This window comes from Cricetulus griseus, chromosome 2 (assembly GCF_003668045.3).
Source record: "Cricetulus griseus strain 17A/GY chromosome 2, alternate assembly CriGri-PICRH-1.0, whole genome shotgun sequence".
NCBI classification, from domain to species: Eukaryota; Metazoa; Chordata; class Mammalia; order Rodentia; family Cricetidae; genus Cricetulus; species Cricetulus griseus.
The window spans coordinates 257,710,123-257,735,894 of NC_048595.1; the positions used below are offsets into that span (position 1 = coordinate 257,710,123).

The window sequence follows — 25,772 nt, forward strand, 5'->3', positions numbered from 1 at the left end:
GGGCCAGCATAATGCCAGGATATCAAACAAAGTGATCTTCACATTCCAGGTGGACTTTACTTAGTTTGGAAAGTATTGCAAAGCATCGCAGAAAATGAGTTCAAACAGCAAAACAAAAATTGGATGGAATGATGATGGCACATACTGGGTTCTTAAAAGCAGATGATGCAACTAAGTTGGCTATAGCTATCTGCTTAGTCGGATAATAGTGACTCAAACATAAACTACAGAAACATGGAAGTATTCAGTCAGACCCTGTTTTTTGAAACAGGGTCTCATGAAGCCAAGGCTGGGGTAAAACTCATTATGTAGCCAAGGCTAGCCCCCAGATTCTGATCTTCTTGTTCCATTTATCATGTGGTGGACTACAGGCATATGACACCATTCCTAGCTCATTCTAAAGTCAGGTAGCATAAGGAGACTTCAGCTTTAAACACCCAAGAAAAGGCTAGATGGGATCCTTACCTCGTATTTTCCTCTCTTCTCCAGAGGCTCTGCTTCTTCAGCCTTCACTTCTTGCCCTCGAAGCTCCTCGAGAATGAGGACTGTCTCCCAGTTACTATAGTGATGAGCTGGGAAAATGTCTGAGTGCATGCTGTCACCAAAGTAAACGACCTGTGATTCAGACAGAGAACTCTGGATGAGTCATGGGCATGAGACTGGTGGCCACTGCACAGAAAATGAAAAAAAAAAATGCCAACAGAGGAGGAGAACTAAAAGTGGCATAAGCGACTTAAACATCCATAAATAATTTCATGGATGACCAATTATCTGTCCTATTAGATTCATAGGTTTGTGGAAGGAGGTAGAAGAAACATTTTTATTTGATTTTCCTAATGAAGAAGTGAGCCTGTATGTTTTCATGTTTATAATTAAATCTGCCTCTAAAAATGAAAACTGATAACTTATAGGGATTACTTATTATTAAGAACACATACCATTGTGGTGATACATTATTTATGATATATTAAAGCTTGCCTGAGGATTCAGAAAAGCAAAGCCAGCCTCAAGCTATAAAGGTCAGGCAGTGGTGATATACACTTTAATCCCAGCAACCAGAAACTAGGAGGTGGTGGTACACACCTTTAATCCTAGGACTGAGGATTAAGAGGATCTGTGAGTCAATGGCCACCCAGATCTACACAAGATTGACCCAGTCCTAAAGAGAAACAGCTCACACAAAGATGATCTCAGCACCTTGGATCACACACCTTTAATCCCAGCACTAGAAGGGTATAAAAGTTAGGAACAGGGTCTTCAGTAGTCAGTATCAGGCATTCATTCTCCAGCCACATTGAGTATAGGAAGACAATGAAGTCTCAGGATTCTCCAGCTACGCGAGGAGAGGTTACAGGATGAGGTTTGGTGGAGTCAGGATCACCTTCCATTCTGAGGTAGAGTAAGAGCTAGTGACCAGCTTTGCTTTTCTGATCTTCAGCTTGAAGTTTGAACCTCAATATCAGTCTCTGGATCTTTTATTTTTCCTGTTACACACCCTGAGAGCTCACTCTGGATCTGCTGAAACAGAACTCATGAATGTATAGCTCCAGCATGTAAAGTCTGCTGATCCAGACCACATCTCTCAATTCACAAAAGAGTTATGAGGTTAAGGGGTAAGAACCGAGGCTCCTCCCTTATCCAGGTCTGGTGTCCAGTGAACCCCCGACCAGTTCTCAGGAGGCTAAGGAAGCAGGTACCAACGGACCAGGGCTCAGCTACCCAGTGATCTCTCCTGCTCTTTGGGCTTATGGTATACATCATGCAGAGGAAAGGATTTTGAGTAAACACATACCAATGTCCAACTTTGACAATGTGACCAAGATGCAAGCAATACTTTAAGGGAAAGCTGGTAAGCCACTGTCATTTCAGTCACTGCTTACTTTCCATATAAAATAGTCTTTGATTATTAAAGCACCATGTTTCAGGCATCCCATGTCTGAATTATGTACTTCCTAAATCTGTGGCCTCTTTGGAATTCTTGTTTTTCTCTGTCACAGAAAAAGACCAAGTATCTACCTAAAGTCAGAAGGAGAAGGAGGAAGAAGAGGAAGAAGAGGAGGAGGAGGAGGAGGAGGAGGAGGAAGAGGAGGAGGAAGAGAGATACAGCAGGTTCTCAGATGCATATAACCCACCAAGATACTGAATCGTAACGATTTACAGACACGGTTTTGTTCACAACCATTTGTGTCTGCAGGCGGACATCAAAGACTCTGCCTCAATCAGAAATTACCTTGGGTTCAGGCTTGTTAGTCATTTTCTTCAGAAGCTCATAGAGGTGGGCAGCATTGCCTTGGGAGTACCAGCCAGGTTTATCCAGAGAGGGCAGCTCCTCCTGCTCCTCATCGTTCTCTGCAAACATGGTGGACAACCACTCTTTAGTTGGACTACACTCAGGGCCATATATAGACCATGTACAGAAGGAAATCATGTGGGAAGATGCATGCACTTAGTAAGCTCTGTGTTTGTGTGTATGTGTGTTCACATGTATGTATTCATATATATATATATACATATATGTATATACACATATTTATGTATATATATGCATGGTATGTATATATGTATATATATGCATGGTGCATGCATGTATGGTGCACATTTGGAGATCAGAGAACAAATTTCAGGAGTTGGCTCTGTCCTTCAACTCTAGGGTTCTATGGATTAAACTCAGGTTGTTGGGTCCTCTGTCTTGGCAGGAAGTACCCTTACCTGCTGAGCCATCTTGCTACCCTGCTTCTGCTTAATAAAATGGTTCACATAGTGAACATCATAATGGAAACCCAATTAAATCCTGTCTTTTGGGAGAGGAAACAGACTGTTATCAGTGACCTGCTAAATCCAGGCTTAAAATTTGCATCCTGTTCTAGCACTGAGAGGCGGAGGTGGACATGGGTCCCACCCCTACCAAAGAAGCTATCTGCAACTCCTACCTGCTTGCAAAGGAAAAAATGGATACAGGCTGGGAGTTGAAGATAATCTGCCTGTTTAATAATGTTTAAAGAAAAAGATGATATGTCATCAAAGACTCCGGAAGCCATTAGAACAGTTTTGGAAACTACATGAGAGGAAGAAGCCCACTTTCCCAGGAATGCAATGACTTTAGATTTCAAAACAGTTGACTTGGTCTTTCCTGTGGTTTTTGTTACCTTTGGCCTCTTTGCTGTTTCAAGAATAGTTTCAATGAGACACAGCTACATGCTATATACAAAGGGCCTTCTTTTAGAGAATGAATACCAAATTGTCATCGTCTCTACTGGGATCTGAGAAGGATAACTGAGGGGTTCCTAAAGCTTAAGTTTTGTTAGCTTTGCTATAAAATTAACCTTGGAACAGGACAAGAGCTTATACAGAAGGGGAAAAGCTATGTAAGTCAGGTATTAAAACCACATCTCTAATACTGCGAAATACCTTAAGCTAAAATTTAATTTCTATATGTAAAAGTCATAAGCAGGCTCCCCAGATGTGTTCTCAGCTTGTAATACAAATCACCTCATATGTGTATTGGTAGACTAAATGATGGTCACTGCAGCTAAATGGGAAGTAATTTATTAACTTTACAATGACAAATGAAATTTACATCACTCTAACATGAGGAAAATGTGTATCCAATCTAAACTATTTTGGACAATTCTGAAAGTACAAGTATAGATGATTAAAGCTGCATATACAACTGGCAGCTTATGGTCAAGGACTCTTGCTGTCATTCTAGAATCTCTTTTTCGAATTTTTCTGCACAATCCAATGAAAATCCTACTTTCCAAAGAACAGCTTGAAGATCAGACCATCTAGCAGCCAAACATTAAACCCTAAGAAGATTTAACCTGTCTCTTGGAGATGTATACCAGAGTGATCACTTCTCTCATCTATTTTTATTTAGTATGTCTTACTTTGTATATAATGTAGGCTTGTGGACAAGTGGTAAATACAGTGGTATTTTTGGAAGTGGACTTATATTTGACATGTAAATACTCACTTCTCAAAGTCAGTGGAAATCTTTCTGGTGCTTATGAAGTACAAAAAGTCTATAGAATTATGGTTTCTGAAATGTTGCATGCCATGTACATCGCTCAGTGGTAGAGTACTTGCTCAGCATGGATAAGGTTCTGGATTGATTTCTTGCCCAGAAAAAAATTTCCTGATTCAAATGGTGAGACCCAGTCATCTAAAAAATGTGAGATAAGAGAGCAATTGATTTCTGCTTCCATTTCAGATTCTAATTCATTCCAAGGGTATGAAAAATCTATTTGTAGCCTTTTCCTTGTAAAAGTGGAGGATTGGGATATGTATTTATAAAAGTAGCAGGATAAAATTATAGTTAGTATGTATCAAATGTTTTTAATAAGCAAGTCTGCAGAATACCATGAGGATTGTGCTTATATTTGAAAGGTAGAGGTCATGATGGATGTGTAGTCAGCCTGCAAAGACTCATATTTCCTGAACCTCCCCTTCTCCTTTGCACTGAATAGCCAGCCAATTATGGCAGATTATGAAATCAATCTCCAGCCAATGGGATGAGATACAGTCACTGCCCAGGCAAGGATAAAGGATGGGACCCATCCCAAGAGCTACCCAAGTGCTTGTTAGCCTGCTTTGAGCCATAACATACCCCTTTTACATAGATATTTTATCTTGATCATGTGTTCCTTTGTGTAACACTGAGATTACCCTTCCTCTATCTCTATAATACTAAGTGATGGATTATGATTTTAAACCTAGTTGGAAGTCTCACCGTTTCTAGGATTCCTTCCTATATGTGAGCCTTGATGAAGTTCCTACTGAGTTTCATATAACTTTGCCACAATGTGAGCTAGAACCCTTCTACATCCATTGTACATTTTCATAAGTCTATGTATATTTCTTCTTGCCATGAAGGGGAATGAAAAAGTTCAAGCAAAATATCTATTAAATGCTAATTTGTGTTGGAAGTAATGATAGAACAACTATCCTACTAATGGCTCCATTTCTAAAGTGACATGGCTATTGCCTTTGAATCCTTAGCAGCTGTGGGTATCATTAAGAGACAGGAGACGTGCAGAAGATTGGGTCCATTAACTGTCCTTTTTCTGGGGGAGGGGCTCATGTAGTCCTACCCCTTCCTGAGTATAGGTAGTTAGCTATTTAACTGATGAAATAATTTTTTTCTTTTAGTGGTTTACTTACAGTAGGGCTCCTTTCTATAAGTACTCCTAATTAGCTCACTAAATCATTGCTACAATTATTTCTTCATTTCTGTTGCCATCCTGACTAGAGTAAGTAGATTTTTACTTATGTGTTCTCACAAAAAGTTCACAAAACAGGGGGTATACCGGGAAAACTATACTATTAAAGAAAACAAACAGCTTGCTAGTAAGTTGGAGCAAATTCAAAAGAACAGAAACAGGAAGAGGGCCTGGGGAGATGGCTTACTATAAAAAATGCTTCCTGAAGGACCTTACTTGGGTCCCCAGAGCCCACACAAGGCCCAATGTGGTAAGCACATATCTGCAATCCCACTGTGCTTAAGGAACTGTAACTGTTATGACAGATTCAGTCACTTTCATTCATTAATGTTGCAATGTTATGAGCACAGTGCTAAGGACAGCTTTCTAAACACAGCTGCTTCCCACAAGAGGCACATCTCAGTGGGAGACAAACCTCAGCAGGCAAGGCCCCTATGATGCTGAGGAGGGAACTGCTAAGGAGCTCCAGGGAAGGACCAGAAAGGTGTGACCTGTGAGTGCCTCAAAGCAGGGGTAGGGAGTCACCAGGTAGAGGAGGGGATGCTTCCCCTGTATTGCCTTATCTCTGAGAGTGTCACCTTCTGAGCTTAGAAAGGCTTCACAGTGCCCAATGAACCAGTCTCCATTTTAACAAGAGCCATAGGTGGTTCTATATATACATTAGTCTCAGAAGCAGTGAGAGAGAGCAGCCAGGACAAAAACCTGGATGAGGGGTAAAAGGCCATGTTTTCAGCAGAGATACTGTGATCAGTACTCATTAGGCAAGGGAAGGAAATCTTACTAGCCAAAGGATGCTTATATGGAGTGGGAGCCTTCATTGATTGTGTAACTGTGATTAATATATACTGTGCCTGCCAATAATTGAGAAACTGGAAAGACACTGCCCTGCTTAACAGCAGACAACAAATTGATGCTAATGTAAATGAAAAGCATTAGAAGAGAGGTGGAAGAGTTAGAAAGAGAGCAGCAGGGAGAGAGATTACATAAGAATTGCGCAGCGATGGGACAGGGTGAAGTTAAGGGGCTCTGGTAATTTCATGGTTAAGTCGGCATGGCAACCACACAAGGTTATTTGATTCATCAGCATGCTTGGTTGTCTTTGTTTTCTAGGTGGAAGGAAAACAAATGTTTAAACCACCCAGTGCTGTGCAGAAGAAAAATATACGTGAGAGTCAGGAAAGGAGACTCAGCTAGGGAAAGATGGCGGAGTCCATATGTTGACAAGAGCAGAGGCCGAGAGACCAGAGATGTATGTTGAATTTACGTAATGGGGCGGGGAGTGAGTTGGCAGTGCAGTGGTCACACAGGAACTGAGTCCGTCTGAAATTTATTATCTTGTAAGGCAGAGATCCTCCTTCTCCCCCAAACTTGGGCACTGGTAAGGGCTGGGGTCTCCCTTTGCATAGTGTGGGGAAAAGGATGCAGGGAGAATGCAGATTCTGCCCACGTGATGCTTCTCGCCCCCACACTTTTCTTAAGGTCAGCAGGGATCGGGCTGAAGGAGTTGCTGGACCCCCATTGGCCACAGCAGCATCAGCTCTTCTTAAGTTACCATGACAACCACTGACGTCAAGCACATGCCACACACTGAATACAGAGATTGTCTCCTGGGATTTTCTATTTCAGCAAGGTCACTGTCTTCATTTTATTTCTCTGCCTTTAACTGTTTGGAACAAAGATTTAATTTACTTTTGTCTATTACAGCAGAGGCCTGATCTGATGGGCGTCATTAACATGGAGTGTGGTTTAAGGGTTGCGCAAAGCTGATGTGGGCTGGAGCTCGGTGACTGAGTACAGTGACTCAAGAATACTGCAGTGCTGCGTCAAATCACATGAAAGAAAATGAGGGCAGAGGTAGGAAGATAGTGGCAAGCGGAAGGACACGTGTAGAGCACGGTGACAGAGAATGACTGCGTTTTCATTATTTTCATAAGATCTGTGACTCGCAAAATGCCTAAGAAATTATGGACTGGCTAAGTGGCAGGGGGCTGATGAGCTCCTATGAGCACCCCAGGTTTCCAGACCTCCTCTGGGGTGTGGAAACTGTAAAAGACAAGCTACATCTCTGTACTTTAGAGAACAAGAAATTGGAACCCATCAATGAGTAAGTGACAGCAAAAGCATCCACAGAGCCGGAGGCCCACAGAGAAAGGAGATCGGCACACACAGAAGGCTGGGATCGTTAGCATGAAAATGGGAACCGGAGAAGCGGGGTGCACTGACACAGATGGTGGGCTGGAGAGAGCAGAGATTACAGGAAATAAATTCAGCAGCAGGGCAAGAGCCGCAGGCTCTCCAGGAAGGGCAATGCCATGCTCTGTTCGCCATTCCTTCTCTTGCACTCCCAGGCATCTCTCTGAGTTAAATCTCCAGACTTCAGGGTTCTTTGTATCTCCCATTTAAATGTTTTATATCAGAAGTCCAGAAAATAAGGCACCAAAGAACCTTGGCCACCCTCGGACAATGGGGCATTTCTAAACATCTCGTGGTATAATTTATAATTGAGGTACCTAGGCATGTTATAGAAGTCACAACAGGGCTCAGTTCAATACCAATCTAGACTTTGAAACAGTAGAATAGAATTACAAGCAAGTTTCCTAAGACTTTTCTGAATTCCAAAACCAGAGCTAATAAAAGTAAAAATGGATAAAGGGTTACATCACACTAAAAAGCTGCCTTCTACACAGCAAAAGAAAGTCAGTGGAGTAAAAAGACAATGTATAGGAGGAGAATACATCTGCAAACCCCAAATAAGGGGTTAATATACAAAATACGTAAGTGTTGGAACACATTCTGGGAATGGAGCTGTGTGAAGGACTTTGAGAGCTTGTGAGAAAACTCCAAGAAAACGAGAGTCTTGTGACCTCAGTTTTTTCCAAACATGGAGTTGTTCTTGGAATGTGTTTCTGTGTTCCTCCCAGGTATAGTGGATAGGAGTGGGTTTACTTCAGATTATTCATTATCGCTTGCTGTTATTATTCAATTAAATGTTTACACTATCCATCATATTCTTTGGAAAAACATGTTTTGCCACCTATGACCTGTTCTTGTGATTGTATAGGGATCGAACTTATAAGAACTTTACTCACATGATTCTTCTTAACCCTCAGAATGTAAACTGTCTAAGGCTCTGAATAAGGTTGGCTATTGCATTCATTATTTATGTAGTCCACCTCATTTTTAGGCTTAATTTTCCCAGTTCCCACTGCCATTAGAGTGGCAAACAGGTAGTGCCACAGATCAGGGCCCTGCAGTCATCTGTGAGATAAGACAATGGGAAGAGTGAGCATAGTGGGGCCGAAACCAGGGAAGGCTTTGCCTTATGTTCAGCTAGGGCATCTTTTTTGAAAGAAAGAAGAACACAAATATTAAAATCACAACTATTAGATTACTTGCAAGTTGCTTATAATTACAATGCCTGGTTTCCAGAAGAAGGAACTTTAGACGTAAAAGTATGGGATAGAGTCCAAAATAATACTGAAAAGGCATATAAACTAGAAGAGATCCCTGTTCAATTTTGGGTCACTTAGGGGTTAATTCAGACTGCTATCCAAATATTTAAGGGCGATAAGGAAGACATTAATCAGGAGGGAGAGATGGTTAATTCTTAGAATGAATATAAACTAGATGATCAAACTTCAAAATTGGTAAAACTTTCCTCATTCAGGCCGAATCACAAGTAAAAACAGTTCCATCGGTAGCTGTGCTGGTGACAGCTCCCTCAGTTCCTTCACTGGAGCCCCCTTTAAATAAGTGTCCTCCACTGCCTGAGAATTTCCCTGAAGCACAGGGTGAGGAATTCGATAAGCTACTTTTTGATGAGGACTTAGAGAGCCTATGAAAAAGCTAACTTTACAACCTAGACAAGCTAGGGCATGGCAGGGAAATGGAATTCTTTTACCAATTCCTCCAGCCTCATGAATTGTGCTTGGTATTTCTAATCTATTTACAACTCTCGGAGAGGTGGCTTTGGACAGTCTTTGCATGAGAGGCAAGAACAGAATGACAGCTATTTGAATCCAGTCTAAAAGAGGCATTTGTGTATTGTGTGGACCCTTCACTGCCTTTAAACTTATTTTCTCCACTGAATTGTCTCCTACAGAGATAATAGCACAAGAGTATAGACCTTTGGGATGGATTTATTTATGTCACAAGGGCCATAAAATACTAACTGCTTCCCTTCCTCCAACCTTCTCCTATCCCACAGGCAGACACTCAAGTGTATTGATGGTTCACCTAAGGGTATAGGAGGAATTCATGGTTCAGATACTCATCAAACTATTGGAACTGGTTGTTCTGATTCGCTTATGGTTAATTCATAAATGCTTAAATACTGTTTCAGATTCTGCTATGTTGCAGGATTATTTCTAGCTATAGACTCAGTCCTGCACATTCCAACCTCCCTGTTTTTTTTCCCCCAAGAAGGAAATACGAAAACTGACACATTAACCTGCCCTATGTTTACTTCTCCAGAAGAAGCTTGGGAAGGAGCATGCATCTGTCATTGCAGACGGATCAACTGCAACATTATGGATTCCTCTCTGGCTCCGCTGGCCCTGGGCCATCAAGGACAATGACGGAGGTGGAGGAGACGGTGGAAGTCACCAGAAAGATAGCAAAGTTTGCCTATCTGGGGCCAAGCCAAGGCCCTATGCATCAAGGAAGAAGCAAACCCACAGAGCCTATGTCACTTGAGAACCACTTTCTGACAATGCTAGCTGCTGGGACCTGTGCTTCTGCAGTGAGAGCCTCTGAGCACAAGCACTGGTCTCACGCTTCTCATTCCCCGTTGCTTCCACTTGTAGATTGGATGGATCTAGCTCCTGTTACCTTTCCTGATGACTAAGTGTTTAAAACTTGACCTTGGGGCTATCTGTAACAGACTCATTCGTTCTGGAGAAGGTCCTGCATTTAATTTTTCTTGGGATTTAAATAATTTATTTGCATAGGCCACCACAACATTTGTGTTTCTATTAAAGGCAAACATGGGCTTACATTCTACAAGATACCAGAGCTAATCATATGGGTCTCTTTTCAAGTTATTCTCTACATTTTTCCAATCAATATAATAATGTAATCAATAGTACTGGACATAGTTTGGACCCCTGTTCTTGGTGGCAGAGTGTTAGACACAATGTTTTCACTGATCTACTGTTTGGAATTTGCTTGCTTACAGGATACGCATGCATTGAATGATAACTAGATTTATCTGCAACATCTCAAATCAAAACTGCTATGGAATCCTGCATTTAAACAACAAAAAAGGAAGAGATGTTGGAACGTGGTCTAGGAATGCAGCCATGTGAGGAGAATTCTGACTGCTTATGAGGAAACTCCAAGAAAACAAGACAAGGGTCTTGTGACCTTAGTTTCTTCAAAACACAGAATTGTTCTTGGAATGTGTTTTTTTGTGCTCCTCTCAGGTGTAGTGGATAGGAGTGAGTTTACTTCAGATTAATCATTATTGCTTGCTGCTGTTATTTCATTAAATGTTTATACTATGCTTTATATGCTTCTATGGAAAAACATGTTTTTGCCATGTGTGGCCTCTCTGTGTGATTGTATACAGGTTGAACTTTGGAGAACTTTGCTCATGTGATTCTCCTTAATTTCCAGAGTATAAATTGTCTGATGCCCTGAATAAAATTGGCTATTGCATGAGACTTTAGTCTACCCCGTTTTTAGGCTCCCAAGTTCCACCACCAGACCAGTAAACACATAAGGAGCCCAGTATAAAAGTAACAACCTGAGTGACACAAAGGACCTACATAAGCATTTCTCTAAAGACATAAACATGCCCAATAAATCTATGAAAAATTAATCATCATTAGTCAATAAGAGAAAGCAAATCAAAGGTATCACTTCTATAAAGTTTTTTTTTTTTTTTTTTTTTAATACTAGAGTGACTTCATCCGGCAACCAATGGGAACAGATGCAGAATCCCACAGCCAAATATTAGACAGAGCTTGGGGAGTCCTGCAGAGTAGGGGAAGGAAGGATTGGAGGAAGAGGAGGGAAAAGGGACACCATGAGAACATGGCCCACAGAACTCTTGGCTGCTTGTGAGAGCCTTTTCCTCCTACTGGGTCACCTTGTCCAGCCTTGATATGGTGGTATATGCCTGGTTATTTTTGTAGCATTTTATGCCATATTTGGTTGATGTCCTGGGGAGGCCCACTCTTTTCTGAGGGGAGATGGTGTTGGGGGCTGGAACTGGGTGAGAGGGGAAGTGGCGAATGAGAGACTAGGAGGAGAGGAGAGAGGTGAAACTGTGGTTGGGATGTGACACGAGAGAATACTAATAATAAAAAAAGAACTTCACAAACAGTACCTGTTAGGGCAAAGGGAATTCCTGCATACCATTTCGTAAAATAAAACTACTATAGCATAGAGGTTCTTCCAAAAGTTCAAAATAGGGCTGGGGCACCAGTGAGCTTAGCATTATGAAGGCTGGGGTCTGATATGTGACGCTGCTAAACACTGAATTACCATATGATCCAGCAATCGCACCACTGAATACATATTCACAGAATAGAGATATCTACATTCCCATATTCATTTCAGCATTTTCCTAACAGCCAAGATGCAAAGCCAGCCCACATCAATGAAGGAGTTAGGAAAAACATATATAGATATTTATCCTTTGGCATTCACAGGAGGCTAGTTCCAGAGCCACCCCCAGAGTCCCCAGCATAAAACACCATGTATTTGCAAATCATCCATATCTGTCTACTTTCATATATCTTTTCTAGTTACTTATATTACTTAATGTTTTGTAAAGGTAACATGAATAGTTTTATAATGTGTTATCTAGAGAATGACAACAAAAAATCTGCACATGTTGTGTTTGGTGCTTATGTAATTTCTTTGACTAGTTTAGACCTGAGGCTGACTGAATCAACAGGTATGGTAGGTCAGACATACACACAATGAAATACTGCTCAGCCTTAGGAAGAAAGAAATCTTATTTGTAACAGTATCAATGAACCTAGAGGATATAAGGCAAAGTGTGATAAGCCAGGCACAGGCAGACTAATGCTATATGATTGCACATATATGTAGAATAAAAAAAACAAAACAAAACAAAACTGATCTGGCAACAGACTAAAGTCATGGCTAAAAGAGGCTGGGTGAGGGGGAGATTGGAGAGATGTCAGACAAAGATGAAATGTAGGAAGGATGAGAGCAAGGGATCCACCAAATCGCCTGATGACCCGCCTTAATGAGAATGTAATGTACATTTGAAAAGCAGGTTTTAAGTACGATAAAATGTATATTAAACTGCCTGAGTTGTCCATTACACAATGCAGACATATCTTAAAGTACCAATGTGTATAACATAAATATATAATTTCAGCTGTTAATACATAAAATAAAACTACAGTTAGGGGAAGTATAATGTTTTTTAAAAAAGTTTTTATAGAACCACAAATATGATAACTTTGAAAAGTGTTATATTTAGGCATGAACAGCACTATAAAGTTAAGTCTATCCTGTTCTACTGTTTGAGTTCCAGAGCAACCAGGGCTACGTAACGTGTCTCTACTTAAAAAATAAAACACACATATTGTTATGACTTAATTATGTGCACCACCTGCATGCAGTGCCCAGAGACGCCAGAAGAGGGTGTTGGACCCCCTGGAACTGGTGGTGTCAGCAGCAATGAGCCTGGGGAATTGAACCTAGTCCTCAGTAAGAGCAGCAAGTGTTCTTAACTACAGAGCCACCTCTCTAGGCCCAGTTTATGTATATTTAGGATCTGTAATACCTTCATACATATGTTTCATGAAGAAGACGCTGAAGTCCCTTGATAAACATAACTGAAAGCACAGTTCATGTTATCATTTTTATCACACCAGGCTGCAAATCCAATGGTACCATAGAACTAGAGAAGACACCCCAGCGAAGTCCCACCAGGAGAGCTTCTACAGAACAGCTTTTAAACAGTCTCACTTTTATCTCTGGATACTCAGCAGTTAAGCAGAGTGACTGAAAGTCTCCCAAAAGTTAGTATGCCACCAAATATTATGGTGTGGATATTAAATGCTACCAACAGCTTGTGGTGAAGACTTGGTTATAGCTAGTCATGCTACTAGGAAGCAAGGTTTTTGGAGGTGGGGCTTGGAACAATCAGACCCTTGAAAATTACATTAGGACTCCATAATGGTGGTTTTTTTTTTTTTTTTTTTTTGGTTACTTCCATAACTGTCTACTTTGTTATAGGCCCAAAATAACAAGGCTGAGTGACTTGGGCTGCAATCTCTGAAACTATCTCTTTTTAAGATTTTGTCAGAGACCTACAATAGAAAAAATATCATTAAAATGATCCCTAATGATATTCTGCTACACTCAGATCAGTGCCTAGTCCAATGGTCATCAGAGAGGCTTCCTCTGGCAGCATATGGAATGGGTACAGAGACCTACAGCAAAACAGTAGGCAAGAGAGAGCCCAAATTGGAGATCTCTATCAGGTTCCTCTCCTTGGAGACTGGGAGGAAGAATTGTAGGAGCCAGAGGAGTCAAGGACACCAGAAGAACATGGCTCACAGTATCAATTAAGCAGGGGTCAGAGGGGCTCACAGAAACCGAGAAAGCAATCGCAGAGCCTGTGTGGGTCTGTGCTAGGTCCTCTGCATATATGTTATGCTTGTTTGTTTGGCGCTTTTGTGGGTCTCCTAACAGTGGGAGTGGGTATATCTCTGACTCTTTCACCTGCTCTTGGGACCTTTTCCTCTTACTGGGTTGCCTCTCTCAGCTTGATATGAGTGTTTGAATGTAGTCTTATTGTAACTTGTTATATAGTGTTTGGTTGATATATGTGGGGGGCCTGCTCTTTTCTGAGGGCAAATGGAGGAACAGTGATCTGGGGGAGAAAGGATGAGGGGGACTGAGAGAAGAGGAAGAAGGGGAAACTGTGGTCAGAATTAAAAATAAAAAAGATTTTGTCACAGAGATAAAAATCTAAGTAACACATTTTACTCTCTTGAGATCTAGACAAATAACAGACACAGAGATGACAATAAAACTTTCTGCCATTCACCTTGCTCAGTCCTGTTGCTCCTCTATCCTGACCACCTGTGAGGGGACAGCTCACGTCCATCATGCTTTCTCCACACTATCAGGGACAGCTCACATCCATCATGCTTTCTCCACACTATCAGGGGCAGCTCACGTCCATCATGCTTTCTCCACACTATCAGGGACAGCTCACATCCATCATGCTTTCTTCACACTATGAGGGGCAGCTCACGTCCATCACTCTTTCTCCACACAATCAGGGGCAGCTCACGTCCATTGTGCTTTCTTCACACTATCAGGGGCAGCTCACGTCCATCACTCTTTCTCCACACTATGAGGGGCAGCTCACGTCCATCATGCTTTTTCAACTGCAGAGTGTCTGTTCTTTTCATGCCACCTTGTTTCTTCAATCTCTTTCTATACCACTGTGATAATTCTCACTAACCTTCTCTGAAGGCTTGGCCTGTGGTAGAGAAAGCCTTTGTCGGTGTGCATGTATATATGAGTTTATATGTCTGTGTCTGTGTGTGTGTGTGTGTGTGTGTGTATGCATATACGCCTGTGTTGTTTTGATCTTTGTGAATTCTGTAGGGACTTCTGCTCCCCAAATGGTTGACTGACTTATTAACTTATTCCCTCAAGCACTTACAGTGTATTACTTATACCATAAAATTTCAGGTGAGATCCATGCCCTTTGTCACTGAAAAGAGGGAGAGGCTGACATGTAAACAAATGATTACCATATGAAGTGAGATAGAAAAGAAAGCTAAGTAAAGTTTAGTGTAAATAGGTTTATATTTTGCTTCCCTTCTCGAGGAGACAGGATGCTCCCTATATAACATAGTGTTTTGCACTTGGTGTTAGTCAAAGATACAAATGAGAAACAGCAAAACACAACTTACCGAGTGTGTGGAAAGGCCTCTGGCTTGGGAAATGTGAGAAGAATCCAGGTTTTAATGCATTTGTAATCACAATGTCAAAAAGGTCTGCGAAATCCTTCCTAAAAAGTAAAGTAAATTTCCCTTATGGAATTAGAAAAGTTCCATAGAAAACAGAACTTAATCGTTGCCTGTGCATTTGATTACAGCATCAATGTTCATCTTTTGATCAACTCTTACATAATTTGTACTTATCTTATACACTTTAAGTTGGAAGCTACGATGGAAAGAGAAGGTGGTTGGGTACTTGCTAATTCTTCTGAACATATGACAATTACTAAAAGAACAAATATGACAAAGAAAAGCAACTAAAGAAGAAAGAATAGGAGAGAGAGGGAGGGAGAGAGGAAGGGAGGAAGGCAAGAACACAGAAGCAGTGCTGACCTAGATGTGGAACTCACTCTCTTGTGAAAACACCTTGGCAAGCAAGAGACTCTCTAGCAGCCCGAAATAGCCCATGTTTTCAAACACGAATTCATCTGTACTTATTGTCTGAAGAGTCAATAGATTTGGTTCTATACAGGTCCCACAGAATGCAGCATTATATTGAGCCCAGTGGCAGTTTTTAGAGTACTCAAAACATGAGGAAGTTACTTTATTTTGAAAACCAGTGAAGTCCTGTAACAATTTTTAGATGACAACATCAGTGTGTATAGAGTGCTGTGCTAAGGCCTATCTGATGAATGGTGGCTCTCTCCAGGGCTCACCGGTACCCTGGAGGACAGTGCTTTGAGATGTGTCAACAATGAAATGTACCGACAGAAATTAATATGAGAAGCAGGATTTCAGTTATCCATGCTGGTGGCAACTGAAAGCCCTGTGTGTTCCAATGCACGGTCCTATACCAGGGTTGCCAAGGTCTCTCAAAGAAGTGCCCTCCCCAGGACCCCTGGACGCCAGCTTTAATTCACTGCAAGGACAGCTGCCTACATATTTTTCAGGAAGCAGAAAACCAATCCCCAGCTAAAGATGCCACAGAATAGACTAAATCCGCACACATGCCAAAGAACACAGAAATTCTGGGCCTAAAGATTATTGATGGAGGTAAGGGGAGGGCTACAGCTTGGTTCACACTCAGGGCAAGTGTGTTTGCTGCGACTGGAAATCTTAGAGGAAATCTAACAACTCTCTGTGGAATCCTGCTTTGACTATGGGCCTTCCTTGGTGCTGCCAAGAATGACATGTATTAATTTACCAATCATTAAAGTTTACCAGCTATTCTGCCCAATATGTATGGGTAGCATGTACTGTACTATTTAAATATTCCCTTATATTAATAAAGAAGTGTTGTCCAAGTTTAAGACAATAAAATTAAGGCTCAAAGAAGTTATAAACTGTACCCCAGGGCACACAGATTGTTGTGAAGGAGGGCCTGAGTCATCTTGATCCCTTTTCAAAATCTACTGCCCTGATTTTATGTTAATCCACCCCTGGCTTTGCTAAATGGCACAATGCATATATCTGCAGTAAAATGGATACAGGGGCTACACCCTACAATCTGTCAGGGAATATATTCTTTTTTTCTTCTTTTTAAGACAAATTTGAAGCAAATTTATTAAATACTGGTCAGGATGATGGACACTGGCTAGGTATGGACACTGGCTGGGATTCCCAGAGAATGGCTGTGAATTAAGTTTGTCAGCATAAAGGCAAAACCCACAAGGCTACCTACTTTGCCCAACTGGGGACAAGCATACATCCTGACATACTTCCTGCCTACACAGCTCCTGTCTATGTGTGACCAAGCACGATCTGTGAAGGTGGGGCAGCCAACCTTGTTATAGAAGCATTCCAGAAGATATCCTAAAGCAGAGCAATGCAATCCATGAAGAACAGCTGGTTACTTACCCAAGGATATAAGTGCCAAGAAGTTTACAGTAATCACTGTGAGAACTGGTGATCAACATGGTAATTTTTCCAGCATCCTTCAGCTGGCGAAGCCACCTTTTCACAGACTCAGGACAGCGGTGCACATACTTGCCTAGATTTCTCTTTATTTCTGGAAAGAAGAATCCACAATTTTCTGAAAAGTAAAAACAGAAAGGCAATATCTTCAATAAAAATGTTTTTAAAGTTAAACTCAGACAAGCACATGTCTTCAAAGCTGCAGAAAACTAAAAGGCATAAAGACTAGGTTCAAACAATCTAGCCATTATGTCAATACTAACTACTTTTTGTTTGTTTGCTTGTTTTTGGAGACAGGATCTCTTTGAGTCCTGGCTATTCTGAACTCACAGAGATTTGCCTATCTATGCCTCCCAGTGTGGGGATTAAAGGCATGTACCGACTGGCCTAATTACTTTTAAAAGCAGTATTTCTGGGGCTATTGAGATGTCTAAGTTGTTAAAGAGTGTGGAATGCTCTTGCAGAGGACTTGAGTGCAGCCATCAACTGTTAGGCTGTCAGGCAGCTCACGAACTGCCTATAATTCCAGCTCTAGGGGCCCAATGTCTTCTGTTGTCCTCAGTGTCTTCACTCAGCTACAGATATCCCACACAGACATAGACAGACACAAACAAAATGGAAAATAAAAATAAATCTTTAAAAAACATTATTTGTTTACTTAAAAATCATGATAATTGATAATGCTATTTCATGAGAATCAATATGCTATTAAAATAATAAAATACAGTATTATCAACATTTCAAAACAGAGAAAACTTAGTGTATTTTAAGTGAGCTGGTTAGTTAATGTGGAACAAATACTTACTGAAAGCAGATAAGAACCAAACATTCAGATAGTACACCGTCTTTGTCATGAAGCAACTATCCAGCCATCTGTGTCCTTCAGAGGCACAGTTGTGTCATTTCAGATGGAATACAAACCTCTATTGCTTGATTACAGCCACTTAAAGGTGCCAGAGCAAAGCTGCCACAGAAGGCAAAAGGCTGGAGTGTTATAGTGGAGCTGCTGGCCCTCGCCCTCATAGCATTGGGCAACTGTAGATTTTGTTGAAAGGCTACCAATTCAAGGGGCATTTTAGAAAGACTGTTTTCTAAGCATGGCAGTACTACCAATCAGAGAAGGAAATCTAAGTTCTTAATTTCTTAAACGTTAGAAGAACAATGCAAAGACAAAACAAGATGTTAAACTGTACTGACTCCGTAAGTATGGGCTGCCCCTGCAACTCAGTCCACAGCAAGGCACATAAAATAGCAGGAATGGAGATTATATTTTAAGAATATCAGGACACCAGGTTAGAAGAGTCTCTATGTGAAACAAACAAACAAAATGAAGCCTGGGGCTGGAGAAATGGCTCAGAGGTTAAGAGCACTGACTGCTCTTCCAGAGGTCCTGAGTTCAATTCCCAGCAACCATATGGTGGCTCACAACCATCTGTAATGAGACCTGGTGCCCTCTTCTGGTGTGTAGATATACATGGAAGCAGAATGTTGTACACATAATAAGTAAATAAAATCTTTAAAAAAAAATGAAGCCTGAAACAGTAGAGGATAGCTCAGGTCCACTTCACTTCTTTGCTTGAGAATACTATAGTTTGTAAGAAGTTTCATTTTTCCTGTCAGGGGCCCTGGATACCCAGCAGAATCTCCGTGTCTCTGTCCACACACACAATAAGAATTCCCCCCACTTATCAGTGACTTTCTTAGAGATGTGCAGAGCCCCATTTGTGCCAAATAAGTGCCAAGGAAAGCAACACAGGGGAGGGGACGCTGGAGCACTGCATACACTGAGAACAGGGTGAATAGCCTTCACCCACTACTCAACTTTGCCATGACTTCAAATCCTACTTAGATTTGTAGGATTTGACACAAAGAACAAGACAGGGATGGGAGGAAAGAAACATGAGGGACCCTTGGACTCCTGATGACATTAGTGGGCCTCAGGGAAGCCACTGAGTTAACAACCCTCTAGATGAAATTTGCTTCGGTGAAAGAAACTCAATTTAGTAACAGCCTACACATTAAGAACACCTGTTATGAGCAGCCCTAAGCATACTGATGAGGAAAACAATACATTGTTAGGATGTCACAACCAGACTAGACCGTAGCGTAAGAGTGGTCTACATCACAATGAGAAACCTGTCAGATAGCAGAAGACCCAACGTAAAGACAGTTCTTTCCACAGTTCTCTTCGTATTTGGTCCCACAAGGACACATGTGCAATTCTCTAGATGACAAACATTTCACCAGCTACTCAATGATCCTTAAAAATTAAAATATATTTTCTGTCCTTCAGTGAAGAGAAAGTTCTGGTAATAGAAGGATGTTAAGGGAAACAACAAATGCAAATGGCTAGGAACACAACAGTTTAACAAGTATTGTCACATTAAAAGTGGCATGTACTTTTGTAATCTGGGAAACAGACTTGTTTCATGCATGATACTGAAAGTATTTACAGACAATCTTTTCTGTATTTAGAAACTATTTTTCTTGGCCATGTGTGCCTACTGCCCTCTAGCGATCAAAATACAAACTGCTATTAAAATTAGTGTTAATTACAAAGGGGTAGAAAAAACACTGTGTAATTACAAAGGGGTAGGAAAAAAACTATATATATAGATATATACCACAATTTAAATTCATTGTCTAGATTAATTTTATTAGTAACTCTTAGGAAGTCTAATCCAAGAAGACAAGTATACTAACTTAATCAGGAAGGTCATTAACACTGGGATAACACTTTTATAAGCCACTGAATAGAACAGATTAAAAAACACAACACCGTTTGAACAGATGCCAATGGTAGATTTCAAGTTGCATGTACTATAAAAGATCACAGACTGACATACCTATGTAACCTCAAAAAAGTGTGTGTGTGTGTGTGTGTGTGTGTGTGTGTGTGTGTGTGTGTGTGTATTCAGAAGCCAGAAGACAACCTCAGATACATTTTCAGCATCATTCACTGGCCTGAAGATCTACAAGTAGGTTAGGTTGGTGGCCAGTGATCCCCAGGGATCCACTTGTATGCACTTCCTCACTGCTGCAATTATAAGCAGGCATCCCTGTGTCTGGCTTTTTGTGTAGGGCATGGGGTGGGAGGCAGGGATGGAACTCAGGTTCTTGCAAGGCAAGGATTTACCAAACCATCTCTGTAGGCCCCTCAAATCACACCATTCAACACATTTTAAAATTACATTCATTTATTATATGTTATCACACACTTATCATGGCACACATGTAGTGGTTGGAGGACAGATCAGGGGAATTCTCTCCTTCCACAGCTGATTCCTAGGAACTGAACTTGTCAGCACTGATGACTAAAGCCATATCTGCCCAGCCCTCTCTACAGTCCTCAAACCATATTCTGATTAAGAGAGAATTATAGTTTTCTTATTAAATGATTTCCCCAAGAGACTGAACTTTGAAGACAAGAAATTTACCCTTCTGCTTGGCATGAAGCTGACAACCAATGCACGAATGCCGGATTAGTGTAGAAGAAAATACAAGAACATTTAAGTCTTTATATTCAAAGTAATATAACTAGGGGTATGCTGCCAAACTGTGCATAACAAATAATGTCTATATTCACTATGAGCTGTCACAATCATTTGTATCTGAAGTACTGGTTCTCACCATTATAAGATTACATATAATACAATACCAACTGATCACCACTAATTGGACAAGACAGGGAATTCAGATCTAAGGTGGAAAGCAAAGGTCTTGTTTATTCTGAACTTGCAAAGAAGTCTGCCTTTTTGCTTAAGCCCTGAGAGAATTCTGTTTCACTGCCACTTTCTGTAACTTATTTTCCTGGCTTTTCCACCACCCCTCTTAGCCCAAGATGCTGTTTTCTGTGTCCAGATGGAAAGAAAAGTAAATTTCAAAAAGTGGACTTTAAAGAATAAAAGTTTAGCTGAATCGTGTTAAAGATTTGGTTGACACAGTGTCATGGGAAAGCCACAATGCAGAGAGAGTCTGCTGGGCACAGAAGACAGCCTGCAGGAATCAGGCAGAGTTGGGAGACCTCTTGTGGCCAGAGAAAACTAGTACAACTCAAACACTGAAAACTGTCAGTTCCACAGACTTGGGCCATATCCTATCATCCCTGAGTAACAGCACCTTATTCTATCTCTGTAATTTAACTCATATACCTATGTCTCATTCCCAAGACCTGACTCAATTGGCCTGGGCTGTCATGTAGTATGTCTGAAGACCCTGGAGTATTTAGGCTAAGCAGTACTGCTCTGAATATGCACACTCAGGGTCTTTCTGCGATTATCTGTGTGTTTTGCATGTGCCACTGGAAATCACAGGCTCTCTGAGCAAGGGCATTTTAATTTGAAAGTAACTTTATAGGCTAAAGTATACCTCTGCTTATGACAAAGGAAGCACACACATATTAACTGCTACTTATTACGTTTTGTATGTCTTATTTATTTGGCACATAGGGTGCAAATGCTACAGAAAGGCCAACCTGTGGGAGTCAGTTCTTTCCTTCCACCAAATGGGTTCTGGGAACCGAACTCAGGGTTATCAGGTGTGGTAGCAAGTATCTAATTTATGAAATATCGAGCTATCTTGCTGGCCCAGCTGTTGATTATATGAAATGTTATTGTGGCTAGCTATCTTTAAAATGTTTACTCTTATACACATTAGCATGACATTCTTTGTTTAATTGGGTATTCCTATTTGTTATCTAAAACTGGAGAATCCCTGGGGTAAAAAAGGCTGTCACAGGGTTCCTTTAGAAAAATTATTGATATAGTTCAAATGAATTCACTGATAAGCCAAAGATACTCCTTTATGTCACCAGAGCTGCTGCCTTAGGTTTCATTCTATTGCTGTGATGAAACACCATGACCAAAAGCTACTTGGGGAGGAAAGGGTTTATTTCAGTAATCCATCTGGAAGAGAAGTCATGGCAGAAACTCAATGTAGGACCCTGGAGGCAGGAAGTAGAGCAGAGGCCATGCAAGAACAAAGCAGTTCACTGCTTCACTCCCTCCTCTCATGGCCATACCTTCTGCAGACCTCCCAGGACCACCTACCCAAGGTAGGCACCACCCACCGTGTGCTGGGCTTCTCACACCAATCACTGATCAAGAAAGCAGCCCACAGGCTTGTCTACAAGCCAATCAGGTGGAGGCGTTTTCTCAATTAGATTTCCTCTTCCCAGATGACTCCAGCTTGTGTCAAGTTGACAAAAGACCTAACCGGCACAGCTACCAAAGGGTTAGAAAGTCTACACATTATACGCATGATTTATAAGCCCTTGAGCTTCAGTGTTTGGGTAGGGTTACATGTTCTCTGATAGCTCACCACAGCCTCTGCAATACCTATGAGCTTCACTTGACCTAGGCAATTCACTTGTTAGCACTGGAGTTTACAGCCTGTGTCTCCCATGACGACAAGACGAGTTTTTGTAGAAGGACAGGGTTTGCTCCTTCTGGTATGTTTACTGTACAGATACTGAAATTCTCGGAGGAGAAAAAATATGAATCAAGGTTTAGCTGACTTAGATGACATTGTTTTGTGATAACCTGATTTTCTACAAGGTAATATGTATGTCTTCATGTGTAGAATCCCAGGCACACTGCTACCGTCCCTCCACTGTCTCTGGTCTCATCTTTTCAATAGTATACTCTGTGGTTCAGGAATAGTCACTTCACTCTGCCACTTTCTGAAACATGTATGGAATTTTAAAATGATATATCTAATTTTGCCTTCTCTGTGCCTTCAGAATTCTTATATACTTTACTTTTCAGGTTCACTTGGTGCTCTTGGTAATAAATAACGGGAGCTGCAGCAAGAAAATGTCATCTCAGGGCTAAAGAGCTGACAGCTGGCAATATTTCCCTTGCTAACGTCAGAGGAAGTGGGAAGCTCCAGACAGCCCATGTTGACATCATTAGAAGGATGTAGAGAGCTCCACTGCTATGAATAAAGTCTTTTCTGCTTAAATACCACCTATATCATACCTGTACAAGAAACAGGGCCCCCAATAACTCCAGAACAATGGTCTAATGATGCAGAACAAAAAATGGGACAGGTTTGGGGGCTGGCCTCAAGAGCTCTATGGGTTTCATGCCCAACAGTTTTCCTTTACAAGACACAAAACACCCTGGAGGGTGTTGTTTTCAACAGAAGTTGCCCACTGACTGATTATCCTGATTTGAAACCTACCAGGTCCTTCAGAAGAAATGATCTAGAAAAAAAAATAAAAAAAAAAAAAACAGGTGAACTGTAGCGAAGTGCCTCTGGCACAGTGGATTCAAGTGTGCTAATTCTATTCCCCCCAAAAAAGAGTCAAGTTAATTTCTTCAGCTCTGGGGCACAAAAAAAAATCAGAAACAATAACAGGGACAAAGAATCACATTCTAGATATTACAGTTCACTTACTGTAAATTTTCAAAGGAAATTTGCCTCCCACTGAGGACTCAAGGGCTCAATTATTTAACCAACAAGAGTCCTGAACAGTACAATCACTGTGGATTTTACAACCCTTTTCTTCTGGAGTTTGTAGACCAAGACAGCCTCTTGGTAAAATGTGAGAACTAAAGCCCTCAGAGAACATAAACAACAAAAATGGACCCACCAGCAGCACCTAGTCTACAGTCTACACTGATCGCGTGTGAAGCACAGAGGAGAGAACCCAGGGGTAATGGGGGTGGCCATAGCTTTTGCCTTTACAAACCCAGTAGCTTTATTGTCTGTTAGCACAGCTCAGAGCCTGACAAGCCTCAGCTAGAAACGGCAGGCACCTCAGCAAAAGGGCTCACAGGTGAAGTGGCTGAGCAGGGCCAGATTCCAGGGAACAGCCTGCTCTAGGGAGGGCTTCTAGCTCAACCCTCTCTCCCCCCCATTCCACTCCTTATTTTTCTTCTCTGGCCTAATTTCTTTTACCTTTTCCACACTGACTCTTCGAATGCAATAATACTCCAGTGTTTCTTCATTTATTCCCCAGTACAACCCCTAAACTGAACAACAGATTATGCTCCATGAATGCTGTTGGTGAATAGTGACCAATCCCACTCTCTACAAGGAACACGTCCTTGTACAGCACTAAGCACACTTTGGAATACTTGGTATCTAACCTTTCTAATGCTTTGAGTACTCACGGACACACGGACACACGGACACACGGACACACACACACACACACACACACACACACACACACACACACAATTCCCTTCAACAGGTGGGTTTTTTTGTTGTTGTTTTCGTTTTATTTTTTTCCTTTTATGTGGCAGGGGTTGGGGGTGTCAGTCAGTCTGAAAATTGGGAATGAGTATATTTGAGGATTATTGTAAGGGAGCCTGTGACCTCAACTAGCAAAAGACCTCAACTAGTCACTACTGGCTTTCTCCAAAAGTTGCATTGTGATTATCATTATGGATACTGAAAAGGGAAAATACTCCTGACAACATAAAGTATCCAACCATTCATATGCCAAGGAACACCTTGGAGAAGGTGAAGCAGTCACCGAACACTCACATGCACACTGTCTCTACAGTGCAGTGGATCCATTTTTAGACAGAGGCCAGAACAACTACATGGGAAGTACTTAAACTACATGTGAATGATGATTACGAAGGAACTCAATTATCCCGAATCTACCGACTGCACAGTGGAGAAGCTGCAGTACATGGATAGAGACACAGAAACATACAAAACCATGCAAAATTAGTCCATGGTGTTAGATGTCTCTCTAGGGAAGATCTCCAGGCTAGAAGGAACATGCAGGGCTTCCGGGGCAGATGAAAGTTTTATTAGCTAAAACCATGTTCACGGTTACCAACAGAGTCTAACAAGTGCAGCGAGAGAAAACTGACTCAATAGTTATGTGACCAGGAAAGTGAATCTGAGAAGCAGACTGAAAGCAAGTGCTAAACCAGTCACGAAAAGGTCACATGGAAAGAGCCAATGTAAAAATAAGTCAAATAAAACAATCCATGTAACACTGTAAATCTGTTCACATAGAAACATTCCCGTTTTCAAACCTAAGAAGTGGTTTTTGATTTTATAATCTATGGGAGAGAGTTGTGTACTAAACAATGAGAACCATGTGTCTTAAGAACACAAACATCATATGAGGAGAAGTAGTTTTCTTAGGGAGATTGGTCCCCTTTTCCTCTTTTGTTCTTCCCCATTGACCCTGTAATACCTAATGCCACTGCCTGGTCCTCACTCCTGGAGGGCACTCTCACTAAAGGGAGTTCTCAATCTCTCACCTTTCCGGGTTTCTTCCACAGAGTTCCTGAATCTAATTTAGTAACGGTGATGGAAACAGCTGTCACTGTTTTAGGAGTTGGATGTTTATCTGCAAAGTATTTATGAATTCATAAACCACACTTCCCCTTTCCCAGACTATAATCTCTGAATTCCATTCTTAGCCTAATGGAAATATCAAGAGGCTAGATTCTTGTCTGTCTCTGTAAATAACATGTCTCTGAATTTAAAGTGTCACTGATCTTTGTAGGCATCAAGTAACAGACCTGCATCCGTAAAAGAAAATAGTTCTTTGTTTTTAGAATGAAAGAAATAACCTCTGCCAATAATAACTTTGCAAAGGGTCAGCCTCTTGGAGATAGAACTGAGGACGTACGGGCTCTAAACCCCTGCCCGCCAAAGACTGTGAGGACTTTAGTTCAGCAACCTTCACTTCTTCGGAAAATATATTCTCTCAGAA

General features: G+C 41.2%; 1 protein-coding gene across 2 annotated transcripts in view; it reads right to left on the minus strand.

Annotated features, from left to right (window-relative positions):
* Nt5dc1 (5'-nucleotidase domain containing 1) overlaps nucleotides 1–25,772 on the minus strand; it is a 107,095-nt gene that overhangs the window by 10,409 nt on the left and 70,914 nt on the right. For both annotated transcript variants that reach the window (XM_027402134.1, XM_027402133.1), the window contains exons 7-10: nucleotides 17,024–17,198; nucleotides 15,140–15,237; nucleotides 2,231–2,349; nucleotides 466–615 (exon numbers count right to left, since the gene is read on the minus strand). In XM_027402134.1, coding sequence (XP_027257935.1) covers nucleotides 466–615; nucleotides 2,231–2,349; nucleotides 15,140–15,237; nucleotides 17,024–17,198 — 542 coding nt within the window. The remainder of the gene's footprint in view (nucleotides 1–465; nucleotides 616–2,230; nucleotides 2,350–15,139; nucleotides 15,238–17,023; nucleotides 17,199–25,772) is intronic.